This window comes from Dromiciops gliroides, chromosome 5 (genome assembly GCF_019393635.1).
Source record: "Dromiciops gliroides isolate mDroGli1 chromosome 5, mDroGli1.pri, whole genome shotgun sequence".
In the NCBI taxonomy this organism is placed as follows: Eukaryota; Metazoa; Chordata; class Mammalia; order Microbiotheria; family Microbiotheriidae; genus Dromiciops; species Dromiciops gliroides.
The window spans coordinates 206,833,296-206,847,359 of NC_057865.1; the positions used below are offsets into that span (position 1 = coordinate 206,833,296).

General features: G+C 39.9%; 2 protein-coding genes across 7 annotated transcripts in view; one reads left to right on the forward strand and one right to left on the reverse strand.

The window, feature by feature from the left end:
• Nucleotides 1–11,160, reverse strand: part of TMEM117 (transmembrane protein 117) — a 185,708-nt gene extending 174,548 nt beyond the window's left edge. Inside the window, exons 1-2 of one of the 6 annotated variants that reach the window (XM_043966602.1) lie at nucleotides 10,843–11,160; nucleotides 2,479–2,700 (exon numbers count right to left, since the gene is read on the reverse strand). The gene's annotated coding sequence lies outside the window, so the exon portion shown is untranslated. Of the gene's footprint in view, nucleotides 1–1,703; nucleotides 1,725–1,878; nucleotides 2,056–2,079; nucleotides 2,244–2,478; nucleotides 2,701–10,842 lie in introns of those variants that run through there. The other 5 variants (XM_043966604.1, XM_043966601.1, XM_043966603.1 and 2 more) reach the window with 5 other exon arrangements.
• A 92-nt stretch (nucleotides 11,161–11,252) lies between these two features.
• Nucleotides 11,253–14,064, forward strand: part of TWF1 (twinfilin actin binding protein 1) — a 33,735-nt gene continuing 30,923 nt past the window's right edge. The window contains exons 1-2 of the mRNA XM_043968326.1: nucleotides 11,253–11,386; nucleotides 12,687–12,764. Of these exons, the coding sequence (XP_043824261.1) occupies nucleotides 11,362–11,386; nucleotides 12,687–12,764 (103 nt within the window). The 5' untranslated portion in view covers nucleotides 11,253–11,361. The remainder of the gene's footprint in view (nucleotides 11,387–12,686; nucleotides 12,765–14,064) is intronic.

Here is a 14,064-nt window from a genome sequence, read left to right on the forward strand (position 1 = left end):
GTCAACATCATTTTAAAAGTGTTTATACCTTTTAAAGGTGTTTACAGCTTTCCTTGAGTGATTTTTAAAATGTTATCAAGAAACCTTGGATTTCTTGATAACATTTTACTGGGTAAGTACTGGATAGTATTGAACACAGAAAGATCTGGTTTCAAATTCAAATGAGATTCCCTAAGCTATGTAACCACTGACAAATAGGTTAGCCTTTTTTTTTTTAATTTCAGTTTCCTCATGTATCAAATATATACTAAAGTTGCCAAAGAAAATGACAGTGTATGAGTAAAACAAGGTTTCTAGAAACTAGTTTTTATCTGACATTAAAACTTTAGAAAACTAACAATTTAAAGTGAAGCAAACAAATCTTAGTTTCTGATCATATAGACCAGCTGTGCAGAAATGTCTATATTAATTGATGGAGCTGCTGAAACTCTTTCCAAGGATGCAAATTGAAATCCCCCATTGCATACCTATCCTTTGGGATTCTTAACCCTGTCTTTCTAGAAGTCCTCCAAAAAAGATTCCTCCATGTTTTGGAGGTTATCCTCTGGTTCTTTTAACATCTTTAGGATAGCAATGAACCACTCTGTCTGTATCTGGTATCTCTCATTAAAAAAGGTACAGGTCAAGCCCTTTTCCAATGTTACTTGTCCAATGTCTTTCACAGTACTTTGCAGGTGCAAGTCAGCATTGTTAACAAGTTGCAGCCTGTTTATGTCCACTATGGATCTTCCCATTGTGTTTGGAGTTACTCGAAATTTCAATTTTGCTGAAATATGGGTGTTCCACAATGTGAAAAACACCCATTAGAGCTAAAATGTCAAACTTTATAATTAGATACTATTAAATAAGGGGGAAGAAGTTACAATAAAATAAATATTACTGTGACAAAAGTTCAGTATTTGAGAATAAAAATTAGTTACTGAAAAAATGATTATTTATAATAAGAAAAGTGGCATTAATTGACAGAATTTATTACAAAAAGAACATCCTAAAATATCCTATAGCCCTTTCCAGTCTTGGGACAACACAATGAAATTCACTTTTAGTTGGTATTTTTAAATAACAAAGACACTTACAGAATGATCTTAATACTCATGTGTTTTCAAACATAACACAGAATAAACTGAAGTTCTTTTCCAGAGTCATTAAAATGCCACTGCTCAAGTTAAGCTCATCGTGTTTTAAAAAATAGATATTAAAATGGTTTTAGATGAGTCACAATGAAGTTAAGGAACCCTTAAGTTTCAGAAGGTTTATATACTATAAGAAATTTAAGAAGGATTTTCAAGAGACCCGTGAACCTGCTAAATTTAATTAACACTTCTTTGCTTAGCTCAAGTTGTTTGGTTTTTTCTTTGCTTTGGCTCAATTTTTCAGCAAAGCCCAAGGTCCTTCAAGCACACTAAGTTTCCCTAAACTGAGGCAACAGCCCATATACCAGTGTAAGCTCCCTTACCAGCTACATATCAAAAGGTTTTTGGAGACCCTACCTTGCTTCATCACAATACAGAACTGCGAAGAAAAAAGAATCTGAATTTGGTGATTAAGGTTATGCAATTACATCCACATTCACCAGCAGGAGGGAGAGCCAGACAGACACAGACAAATCACACTGCAGTTTGACAACAGTTGAAAATAAAGAGAAGCTAATCCAGCTTGCCCCATGAGAGTGGACTGAAGGGGGCAGGGGAGACAGTACTTACCCAGTTCCAGTTCCAAACACGTACGTGTGTGAGAGAGACAGACAGACAGACAGACAGACAGACAGACAGACAGACAGACGGAGAGACAGACGGAGAGACAGAGACAAAGAGAGAAAGAGATTGGAAAACTAAAAATAAATAGATCTCAATTCTTCCGAGAGGTGGGTGGTCTAACCTTGCTAGCCAGAAGAGAAGAGGGGAGCCCCAGGAGGCTTTTAGTGCTGCGGTAGCAGCCAGCAGCAGCAGCCAGCAGCCAGCAGTGGCAGCAGTTGCCACCTAGGTCACAGAGCTATTAATACCTGCTTGGCCCACCCACCGCCTATTTCATCTACGCCCTTCTTTCTAGCCCCAGGCCTCGTACACTAGAAGGGCCAACCTTAAAAATCTCTCTCCCTCGGCGATCTTGGCACGGCTTGCTTTCCAGTAAAGGGGAGGAAAGGGGGAAGGCTACGACAAGGGCAACCGCTGCAGCTTGGGTGACCTAGGCTCCCTCCAATTCTTCCCGCTGCACCACCGGCTGGAAACATGTCTCTTCCTCCTCTCAGCCCCCCCCCCCACTTTCCCACGCCCCCGCCCCTCCACACCCCAGTCACTCTCCCTTCTTCCCGAAGGAGGCGCAGCTGGACACTTCCAACCCCTTGGGAAACCACTACCGCGGTGGAGCCCGCCAGACTCTTCTTCAAGTACCGCCTCTGCAGAACTAAACAGATAGAGGTGATGGAAGGATTTAGGAAGCGGGAAGGGAGACAGCATAGCCAATGCTTTCAGCAGTAACCTTATCTTTTAGCAGAAATCGTCCAAAGTACTGCCAGCTCCATCTTCACGGAGAATCTTGGATGCCCCGGGGGTTGAGAGGTGACAGCACCACAAAGGACCGTCAACTTTTAAACAGCCTCCAGTCAAAATGGATCTTCCCCTAATTATATCCGGGCAAATAGGCAAACACTGATGATTTGATGTGGTTTGTGTCGGTGTTTTGTGTCAGATTTGGTAGTTACTGTGGAGATTAAGCAGAGACGAGGACTTGTCTTTTTACTTTTTTTCCTTCCTCCCCTTCCCCCCCCAAGTCTGACAAGACCTTGGTTATGCCCTTCCTCCCAACATTCCCTTCCAAAAAGAATTCCTTTTTAGCACCATTGTCTTCAGCTTAGAGCTCTTTCTGTAGGATATAAGCCCTGCTGCTACAATTTCCTTTTTCTCCCCATCAGTCTAAGGCTGGTTTAACATAGTTCCCCTCAAAAAATTTTACTATAGGCTGTGTTCTTGCACATACATTTTATACATACTTTAATGAGTACACTATATATCTTAGCAGAGTTGGTGAACAGCTATGGGAGGCACAGGGTTTCCTTTTTATTCTTCCAGCTCTTGTTGGTGCACACATATAATATTCAGCTATTTTTAAAGCTACCATGGAACACCCATTACCCATATGTAACATGAATCGTACAGAGCAATGAAAAATATTCTCTACTTTCTTTTTATACTGTGTGGGAACTAGGGAGTGGAGGAGAAAAGCCTTTGAGAATGTATGACTCATTATTGAAAGGCTCCTAATTGGTTACTGAACCAAAAGAGTTGATGACTCAGGGTACCTTTGAAAAGAGGAAACAGCTTCTGTCCCCAGCCTGCTGATATCTGCAGCTATCTACTTGACAAGATATGATTTCATCATCATGCCTATAATTTAGCTTTGCTTACTCAACACCTGACCAACTCCCTCATCCTCTGATTTGAAGGCTGGAGAGTGAAACACTAAACTACTCCCAAAGTTTTCCTTTATAGAGGGCAGGGATCTTCTGGTCTTTGAAGCTAACTTCTCTTTTAAAGGTTGTCTTTCCATGCCCCCCCCCCCATTAGACTGTAAGCTCTTTATAAGCAAGGACTGTCTTCCCTATTTGTATACCCAGCTTGTAGCACAGCACCTGGCACATGTTTTTATTGTAGTTCAGTAATGTCTAATATTTGGTGATCTCATGTGGGGTTTTCTTGGCAAAGATACTGGAGTGATTTACCATTGCCTTCTCCAGTTAATTTTACAGATAAGGAAACTGAGACAAACGGGGTGAAGTGACTTGCCTGATGTCACACAGCTAGTAAATGTGTGAGGCCAGATTTGAATTCAGGAAGTTGAGTCTTCCTGATTCCAAGCACAGTGCTCTATCCACTGTGCTATTTAGTTGCCCTTTTTCTCACATAACACACTTCCCCTTCCATTTATTTCCTTTTAGATATTATCTTTCCACCAGCACTGCCATTAGAACTTGGTCAGACATCAAAGACACTAGTCATCCACTGCATCCCAGGCCATTGCCAGTTATCTTTACTTTTGTCCTGCCACTGGACTTCAATGACTGGAAGACAGAATGAAGCTGACAACTTTGTGCAACTCTGCCTCACTTAAATCCAATTCATGCACAAGTCATTACCTGTAACATCATCGGCCCCTTTCAAAAACGAAGGACAAACAAAACCAACCACTTCTCCATCAATTTCCTATCTATATTACATATGTGACCAGTAGTAAACTTCCTGGCCTTTGAGTTGCCCATGATTTCAAGCTCCAGTTAAAGAATAAAGAATAGAAATGTTGCCCCAGATGATTCTAGCATTATCCCTTACACTCTTTTAGGACTAAGTATGAGTGAAGTAATCCCCTTGTAGAGCCATTCTTATAGTCTACTAAAAACTGCTCAGCCTCAAGCTGTCAGGTGCTGTTAGAGTCTTTAGATATTGCTCTGATGGATGCTGTTCCACAGTAAAATCCTATGTCTAACTCTTCAGAAATTCTTAGCTACTTCTTCCTCAGGGAAAAACATGGGAAGACACATTTCCTTAGCTTAAACCCTACTGTAAGGGGCTAAAATTCTAGCTAGTCTGTCTAAAATATCTAATGAGTGGTCACCAATAAATTATAAGCTTTAGCAAGAGTTTAGACTTTTTAAGCAATTATTGAGGAGAATAAGAATTTGGGGAAGAGAGAAAGAAAGGCCTAGATTCAGCTGTCTATCTCAGGGAGCTACAATTCTCTTGCTCCGCTCTCCGTGAGAGTCCTGGCGAAAGAGAGTGAGCCACACCTCCTTCATCCCACAAGCCTCCTGTGAAACTGGGAACATCCCATCCACTCACACACACATCTCCAAGCTAATTGGGTGGTAGCCTTGATTGACAGTACCCACGAGCAAATGTCACTTCCTGACACCAAGGAAAGCGGCTTGGCTTGCCCTCAGATTGCCTTCTCCTCATGGCGGAGCTTTCCTACAGTAACTCTAGCAGGTGGCATCATCCCAATCATTACACTACTTTCTCCAGTTCTTTTAGAAAAAGGGAGAAATGTTTGCCAGGGAACCAACAAAAGGCCATTTTTCCTGAGAAGCTTGGCCACTGAAGCTTCTCATCTCTACTGCAGGAAATTATCAGCCCAAGAGTCAAGCTCTTTAGAACAGAGAGCAAGGTTATTCTGGCTAATGCCCTTATGTTTTATCTTTGGATTCCTTTCTAGTCTAGATTTTGGTAGGCATTCCATATATTCCCCAAATGTAATCTCTGGAGGCTATACTATAATAACTAATAATTGCAAAAGAACTCTGGGATTCAAAGTTCCCCACTGTTCAAAGTTTAAGTTTCTTGTCTCTCGTGTAAATGGGAAGCATACAGACAAGCACATAGAGACAAAGCCAAGCACAAAAAAAGAATACTGTTTTGTTCATTAGATTGTGAAGGCTCCTAGAAAGCAGGGAATGTCTTCTACCCATTTTTGTATCCCTGGTGTTTAGCACAAAACCTAGAAAATGGGAGGTGCTTAACAAATGTTTATTGACTGACTGGCTGACTTAGTCTCAGCTATGAGCTCTGTGGTATTCATGGGCCCTTCATATGCAGAGGAAGCTGATCAAGTACTGAAAGAGGCTCCCCGCCCCCCCCCCCCCACACACACACATCCCTTAAATCTTAATTTATGGCTGGGTAATGTTAGAGATATAAAGAAGAATAAAATGCTGTCCCTTCCCTCAGTGAGCTTATAATTTTGTATATGGCAAGTGCACAACTATAACCATAAAACAAGGCAAAAGAAAATGAGAAATGTTATGAGAAATATGATGTGCAATGGGTGTTTAGAAGAGGAAGAAATCATAGAATTGGATTTCAAGGAGGGCTTTACAAAATAAAAAAATGTGGCACTTGAGCTGAGTGGGCCTCAAAGGAGGGGAATGGACAAAGAAGGAATTTCAGAGCATAAACAAAAATGATCAATCAGGAAAACAAGGAGATAAACTCAAGAAATGTTGAAATAATCTGATATGGCTGGAGCATAATGGTGATGCAGAAGAGGATAGAGCTAGAAGGATAGGTTGAGGCCAGATTAAAAAGAACCTTTAATACCAATCTTTAGGTTGCATTGGTGACAAATGCCTAGTGCCCCTGCCTCATACTTCCCAACACTTATCTCCTTCCAAAGTACTACCCATTGTTACCACAAGATTCATTACAAATCACCAAATGGTCTGGGCATTGGAGCCAAGATGGCAGAGAAAAGGCAGGGACTCACCTGGGTTCTCCCAAATTCCCCTCCACACAATTTTTTAAAGCACCTAAAAATTAATTTTGGAGCTGCAGAATCCACAAAAGAATGGGATAAAACAATTTTTCAACCCAAGATAACTTAAAAAGTTGGCAGGAAAAGTCTGTTTCATTGAGGTGAGAGTGAGGTCAGTCCAGCCTCAGACAACACGATGGCAAGCTAGCAATAGGCCTTGAGGACAACAAAATTGGCAGTAGTAGCTTCCAAAGCTCTCAGCCCACAGACTATTGGATAACTGTCAGAAGGAGATTATACAGGTCCCTTTGCTGGCACCGGGTATAGGACTCTGTTGCATTACCCATACTCAATTCCAGGTCACAGTTCTGGATGGCAGTCCCAGGGTGAAGAAAAGCTGTAGCATAGCAGAGCATGTGGCCAGAGCAGGGACCGTGATCATGGTTTCAAGGATGAAAAAAGTGCTTGTGGTCACTCACAGAGCAGAGGATACACAAAGAAAGCAATAAACACACTTCTCCTTAGATCATACCACCTTGGAAGAACTGAAAATTTACAGACCGCTCCCCCCCCAAAAAAAACCAATTCCGAAAACAGCTGCACAAAAAAATCTGAAGCATGGGGCAGTACCCCTCCATCCCAGGAGCAAAGACCAACTTTAATATAATGCTAAAAATCAAGGAATGGGCCAGAGAAATGAGCAAACAACAAAATCAAAATTGCTATATCCAAAGCCTCAAGGAAGAATGTGAATTAGTGTGGGGCCCAAAAAGAATTCCTAGAAGAGCTCAAAAAGGATTGTAAAACTCAAATAAGACAGGTAGAAGAAAAATTGGGAAAAGAAATTACTATGATGCAAGAAAATCATGAAAAAAGAGTCAACAGCTTGGGAAAGGAGGCACACAAAAAAAATACTGAGGAAAATAATACCTTAAAAAACAGAACGAGTCAAATGGTAAAAGAGGCACAAAAATCCAATGAAGAGAAGAATGCCTTTAAAAAAGCAGAACTTGGAAATGGAAAAAAATTAATTTTAAAAAATAAGCCCTTAAAATGTAGAATTAGTCAAATGGAAAAGGAAACAAAACCTCAATGAAGAAAATAATTCTTTAAAAATTATAATTGAACAAGTGGAAGCTAATTACTCCATAAGACATCAAGAAGTAATAAAATAAAATCAAAAGAAGAAAAAAAAAGAAGAAAATGTGAAATATTTCTTTGGAAAAAATAACTGTCCTGGAAAATAGATCCAGAAAAGATATTTTAAGAATTATTGGTTAGAGGGGCAGCTAGGTGGCGCAGTGGATAGGGAACCGGCCCTGGATTCAGGAGGACCTGACTTCAAATCCGGCCTCAGACACTTGACACTTACTAGCTGTGTGACCTTGGGCAAGTCACTTAACCCTCATTGCCCTACCCCCCCCCAAAAAAATTATTGGACTACCTGAAAGCTATGATCAAAAGAGAAAAAAAAAGCCTAGATATTATCTTTCAAGAAATTATCAAGGAAAATGACCCTGATATTCTAGAACCAGAGAGTAAAGTAGAAATTAAAAGAATCCACTGATCACCTCCTGAAAGAGATCCCAAAATCCCAGGAATATTACAGCCAAATTCCAGATTTCCCAGGGCAAGGAGAAAATATTTCAAGCAGTCAAAAAAACCAATTCAAATATCATGGAGCCATAGTCAAGATAACGCAAGATTTAGCAGCTACCACATTAAAGGATCAGAGGGCTTGGAATATGATATTCTGAAGAGCAAATGAGATAGGATTACAACCAAGAATCTGAAAAATTGAGTATAATCTTTGGGGGGTGGAAGGGAGAATGGACATTTGATAAAATAATAAAACAGAGGATTCAAGCATTCCTGATAAAAAAGACCAGAGCTGAATAGAAAATGTGACTTTCAAATACAAGACTCAAGAGAAACATAAAAAGGAAAAAGGGATTCAATAAGGTTAAACTGTTTACATTCCTACATGGAAAGATGATACTATTAATTCCTAAGAACTTTCTCATTATTAGGGCAGTTAGAAGGAGTATACATAGGCAGAGGGCATGGATGTGAGTTGAATATGATGGGATGATATCTAAAAAATATTAAATTAAGGTGTGAGAAAGAAGAATGCACTGGGAGAAGGGGAATCAGAGAGTTGCAAAAGAGATTTTATAGTGGAGAGGAAGATGGGGAGAGATGGAGGAGGGGAAAGTATGAACCTTAAAGTCATTGGAATTGGCTCAAAAAGGGAATGATATACACACACATTTGGTCTTATAAATCTATCATACCCTATAGGGAAGTAGGAGGAGCAAGGGATAAGTGAAAGAGTGAACTGATAGATGGCAGGGCAGATTGAGGGAGGCCACAGTCAGAAGCAAAATATTTTTGAGGATGGACAGAGTGAAAGGAAGAAAGAGTAGAATAAATAGAGGGGGAAGTGGGATGGATAATCATAACTGTGAAAAATCATTTATAGCAAGTATCTCTGATAAAGACCTCATTTTTCTCTCTCTCTCTCTCTCTTTTTTTTTTTGGTGAGGCAATTGAGGTTAAGTGACTTGCCCAGGGTCACACAGCTAGTAAGTGTTAAGTGTTTGAGGCTGGATTTGAACTCAGGTCCTCCCAACTCCAGGGCTGGTGCTTTATCCACTGCGCCACCTAGCTGCCCCTTAATTTCTCAAATATATAGAGAGCTAAGTCTAATGTATAAAAATAAGAGCTATTCCCCAATTGATAAATGGTCAAAGGATATGAACAGGCAATTTTCAGACAAAGTAATCAAAGCTGTTTAAGGTTAAAATTCTAGGAGTCTGTCTAAAATATCTAATGAGTGGTTGCCAATAAATTATAAGCTTTAGCAAGAGTTAGACTTTTAAGCATTTATTAAGGAGAATAAGAATTTGGTAAAGAGAGAGAGAAAGGCCTACATTCATCTATCTATTAAAAGGAGAACACATTTCTAGCTCCCTTCTCCACTAGAGTCCACAGAAAAGAGGGCGCCAGTCAGAGTGCCAGGCTCCCCCTTCTTCCTCCCACCAGCAAACGTCACTTCCTGACGCCAAAGAAAAGACACATGGTCTTATCCTCAAAGACCTTCACCTCATGGGCGGAGCTCTTCTACAGTAAGTCTCCAGCAGGTGGCGTCATTCCAATCATTACAAAGCTATCTACGATCATGTGAAAAAACACTCTAAATCACTACTGATTAGAGAAATACAAATTAAAACAACTCTGAGGTACCACCCACACCTATCAGATTGGCTAATATGACAAAAACGGAAAATGACAAATGTTGGAAGGAATATGGGAAAAGTGAGACACTAATACATTGCTGATGGAGTTGTGAACTGATTCAATGATTAAACCATTCTGGAGAGCAATTTGAAGCTTTGCCCAAAAGGCTATAAAATAATGCATACCCTTTAACCCAGCAATACTGTTACTACGTCTGTATCCCAAAGAGGTAAAAAACAAAAAGGAAAAGGACCTATATATACAAAAACGTTTATAGCAGCTCTTTTAATGGTGGCAAAAAAAATTAAAATTGAGGGGATGTCCATCAATTGGGGAATGGCTGACCAAGTTGTGGTATATGATTGTAATCGATTACTATTAAGCTTTAAGAAATAACTAGTAAGGTGATTTAAGAAACACCTACAAAGACTTACATGAACTAATGCAAAATAAAGTGAGCAGAACCAGAAGAACAGTGTACACAATAGCAATCAATATTGTACAATGATCAGCTCCAAATGTTTTAGCTATTCTCATCAATACAATGATCCAAGACAATTCCTAAGGATCCAGAGAAAGAATTTTTCTATGCAGCTTATGTATTCATATTCTATATAAGATCTGTGAAGCTGATGCCTTTTTTTTTTGGCTCTCTGACTTTGTATATAGATGAGCCTGTGCTCTGAATATAATAAAACATTGTAGATAACTATCTCTACATTGTTTATTTGGTGATTGACATCAATATTTCATTAACTGACCCTCAGATAATTTTTATGTCACTGATACCTATGCTGAAATAAAAGCTCCCATTTTAGATTACTTTCCAGATAAGTCACATTATTCAAAAAAAATATTTTTCTGTATATTTACAATGTCTTTCTTGACACTTCAATCTGTAGCTCATTTAGGTTCATCTGTTTGGGAAACGTAGTCTTATAACTGGTTCTACAACCAGAAACCAACTAAAGTACTTAAATTTCCTACAGTTAAATCCTTCAAAAACAACAAACATTTGTTAAAAACTGTGCTAGACAATGGAGATAAAAAGACAAAATTGGAAGAGTCCCTACCATTGATAAGCTTTCAGACTACTTGGGGATTGAGGTGGGGAGTAGGTTGTAATGTGAACACACAAGTATAATACAAGGAAACCTGAGTTCCAACACTCATCATTCCTCTCCTAACCTAGTGCACAATCCTCTCTGGAAGCCTTGCCCTGCACCCTGTGCATACCTAAATCACCTGGAAGCACTCTGCTTTCTGGTGTTCCCCGTCCTTTGACAAATTGAATACCACCCAGTTCACCCACAATGTAAGCAAAATGAACCTAACCAGGAAGGAAGATACCTCCCCTCTCACCTTTAGACCTCATGGTTGGGGTGTGAGTCTTTTTCTGCTTCGTTTGACCTTCTCAGTTTGAAGTGTAGGCAAGGATACTCACTGGATGGGGAGTGTGAGCTAGTGACCTCTGAGCCAAGATTCCAAGGGAGGTTTTGCAGGCAGCCAGCCTAGTAGGGAAGCTTGGAAAAGCTAGGGTGCCCAGACTCAAGCCAAAGGCACTTGGAAATTAGGATTATGTTCTATAGGAACTAGGCTAAACTGTTTATATACTTGTTATTACACCACTAAAGTAAATATTTCCTTGTAAAAGCTAATCTATTAGCAACTAACCAAACCCTCGGCTAGTGCGGGGAGGAGCATACACTGCGCAGGCCTGGGCCGGTCTGGCTGGCCAATCTGCCAGCGCGGGGCGGGGGGGCATGTGGTGACGCATGGGCCTGACTGAGGAGCAGCCACTTCCTGGAGCCTCCAGCCGAGGCCGCTAGTTAACCCCGAGTCTGCACTAGAGGGTGGGTGCTGGGTGCTGACCTCGCCACTATGTCCCATCAGACCGGCATCCAAGGTAAAGACACACATGGCCTATGGGGAGGAAAGGAAAGGAAGGGGGAGGGGGAGGGGAGCGGGGGTTGTCCCTGGGCACTGGAGCTTCCCCAACCTGCAAAGTCAAGGTGGGATGGCCGGGTCCTTGAGGAAGCCAGGCCTTTCTCCTCCTTCGTCTCCCTTTCCTGCCTGGCCCAGCCCGGACCGCCAGGTCTGGGGACTGGAGGCTGAGCAGCGGCTGTTAACCTGTCGGACCTTCCCCTTGGGTGGAATCAGCCCTCAGAGGCACTGCTATACGGACAGTTCCAAAGCGATTCATTCCTTTTAGGGCTTTTATGCTTCAGAAACCAAATAAAGGTGTCGGGACCTTCCCTGTCAACGGAGGGAGTGTTTCCAGAACTTCTTTACACTCTCCCTTCCTTCTCCAGTTAATAAATTACGATCATTCACTGCTCTCTGAGCCCTTTGGACTCCTCATCTTCTTAGGTTCCTAGGGAAATTTAAGAATCTACTCTGTGAGCTTGTAGTTTCTTTCTCCTCCCTAATGGCAACTGGGTATATGTAATCCTATCTCACCTCCTGTAGTTCCTGGTTTGAATAACAGGTAAGCTGGAAGCAGGCACCTGAGCTAAATAAAATTCTGAACTGCGGCCGTCACTTCTTTTATAAATTCAAAATGCAAACTGAAATCGATCAAGTTACAAGGAAACAAATCCTCTTTCTCATTGAAATTGTCTTCCATTGGCCCCTCTTTGTTTTAGCGTCCTATGCACAAAGATTTTAGAAAGTTTTACTGGCTTAACTTCCATCAGCCCCTTTGTGTAATTCCTCCAATAAACCATGACACCCAAAGCTAAACCTGTGAAATTTTTTCACTTATTTCTTTGCTATTTAAAATTTTATTGACTTTAATACTCAAAAATTGCACGCAGCTCAGGTGATTTCCTATCCCTTTACTATTTATTTATAATAACAGTAACACTGGTAATAGTAGATATATATATTTTTTGAATAGGCCGACTCTAGTAGTGTATTTTTGATTTTTTGAAATATGTCAAATCTGGTAAATGTGTGTGTAATAGGAAAAAATATTATTAAAAATTTGAATTATTTTCCTATATTTTTTTACAAGACCAGACATTACTTTTTGAGTCCATGTTTTACTAATTCTTGGTGTCATGATTAAAATGAAATATAAACTGCTAAATGCAATGTCTTTTCTGAAATGTTTTAATATTTTACCTTGTTTAAATTCTAAAAGAATAAGATTAAGTATGCAAAGCATACTAACTTTTTCTTTTTTTTCTTTTTTTTTTTTTTAGCAAGTGAAGAAGTTAAAGATATCTTTGCCAGAGCAAGGAACGGGAAATACAGGCTTCTAAAGATTTCGATTGAGGATGGTTAGTTTTTTTCAACATTGTTTGGTAATAGGTAGAACTTTGAGGGGCTTTTCATGCTAGTGATTTGAAATAGTCATGTAAAATTAAGAAATTTTGTACTTTTTTTATTTGTATCTTTTCGGGGATAAAAATAACTTAGTTTCTGCAGATTCTGGACAAGTGTCTATCTATGAGCAAGTTACTTTTTGATCTTATGACCCTGGTGTTTTTACTCCCATAATGTTATAGCCACTTATCAGTGAGAAAGGAACATGACTCAAAATGTATATAAATTTTTTTTCCTTCTTTGTATTTATGCTTCTCTAATTTGCCACACCCATTTTTTTACTTACATGCTGCCATATCAGGAATTGAAATAGGTAAACAGATCATCTTGGAAGAAACCTTGGAGGCTTTCTAAAGTAGATCATGAAATTTGTGGGGTTTTTCCCATTAAAGCACTTACAGTGATTCCTGCTGAGTGATCAAATAATTCATTTTTAATTATTTTTTACCATTTTAGGCATTGAACAGAATAGAAAATAGGCACAATCCCTGGCTTCTAGTCTCCCTGTGAAAGATAGGTATTTTTCAAATGAAGATAGGTACAAAAATAATAACAGCTAACATTTATATTTTTGCCAGGAGAGGCAGTTAGGTAGTGCAGTGGATAGAGTACTGGGCTTGAAGACTGGAAGACTTGAGTTCAAATGTGGCCTCTGACACTAGCTGCATGGCTGGGCATGTCACTTAATCCTGTTTGGCTCAGTTTCCTTATCTGTAAAATGAGGAGAAGGAAAGAGCAAACCACTCCAGTGTCTTTTCCAAGAAAACCCCAGTGGAGTTACAGAGTCAGGATGACTGAAGTACAACAATGTGCCTGGAACCTGGCTAAGTAGAGGTTAAATGACTTACTTAGGGTCACAGAGCTAGGAAGTGTCTGGAGCTGGATTTGAACTCAGATTTTCTTTACTCTAGGCCCAGCTCTCTATCCATTTAGCCACCTAGTTGCCCAATGTAAATGATTATATTAAATGCTACTCAGCAGAACCCAGACTAACATAGCTTAACATAGTATAGTCCACTAGAGAAAACCTGAAGCATCTTTATGAATAGACCTTTAAAAATACTACTTTCTATAAATGCATTTTTCTAAATGCCAGAATATTATATTCTCTGTTGCTTAAGTTCTAGTCAGATCAATTAACCAGCAGATATTTATTCATTTGCCAAGTACAGGCACACTGAGGATACAGATAGAGCTAATGAAAGAATCTCTACTTGAAAAGAGCTTATGTTTTATTGGAGGAGACAATAAGCA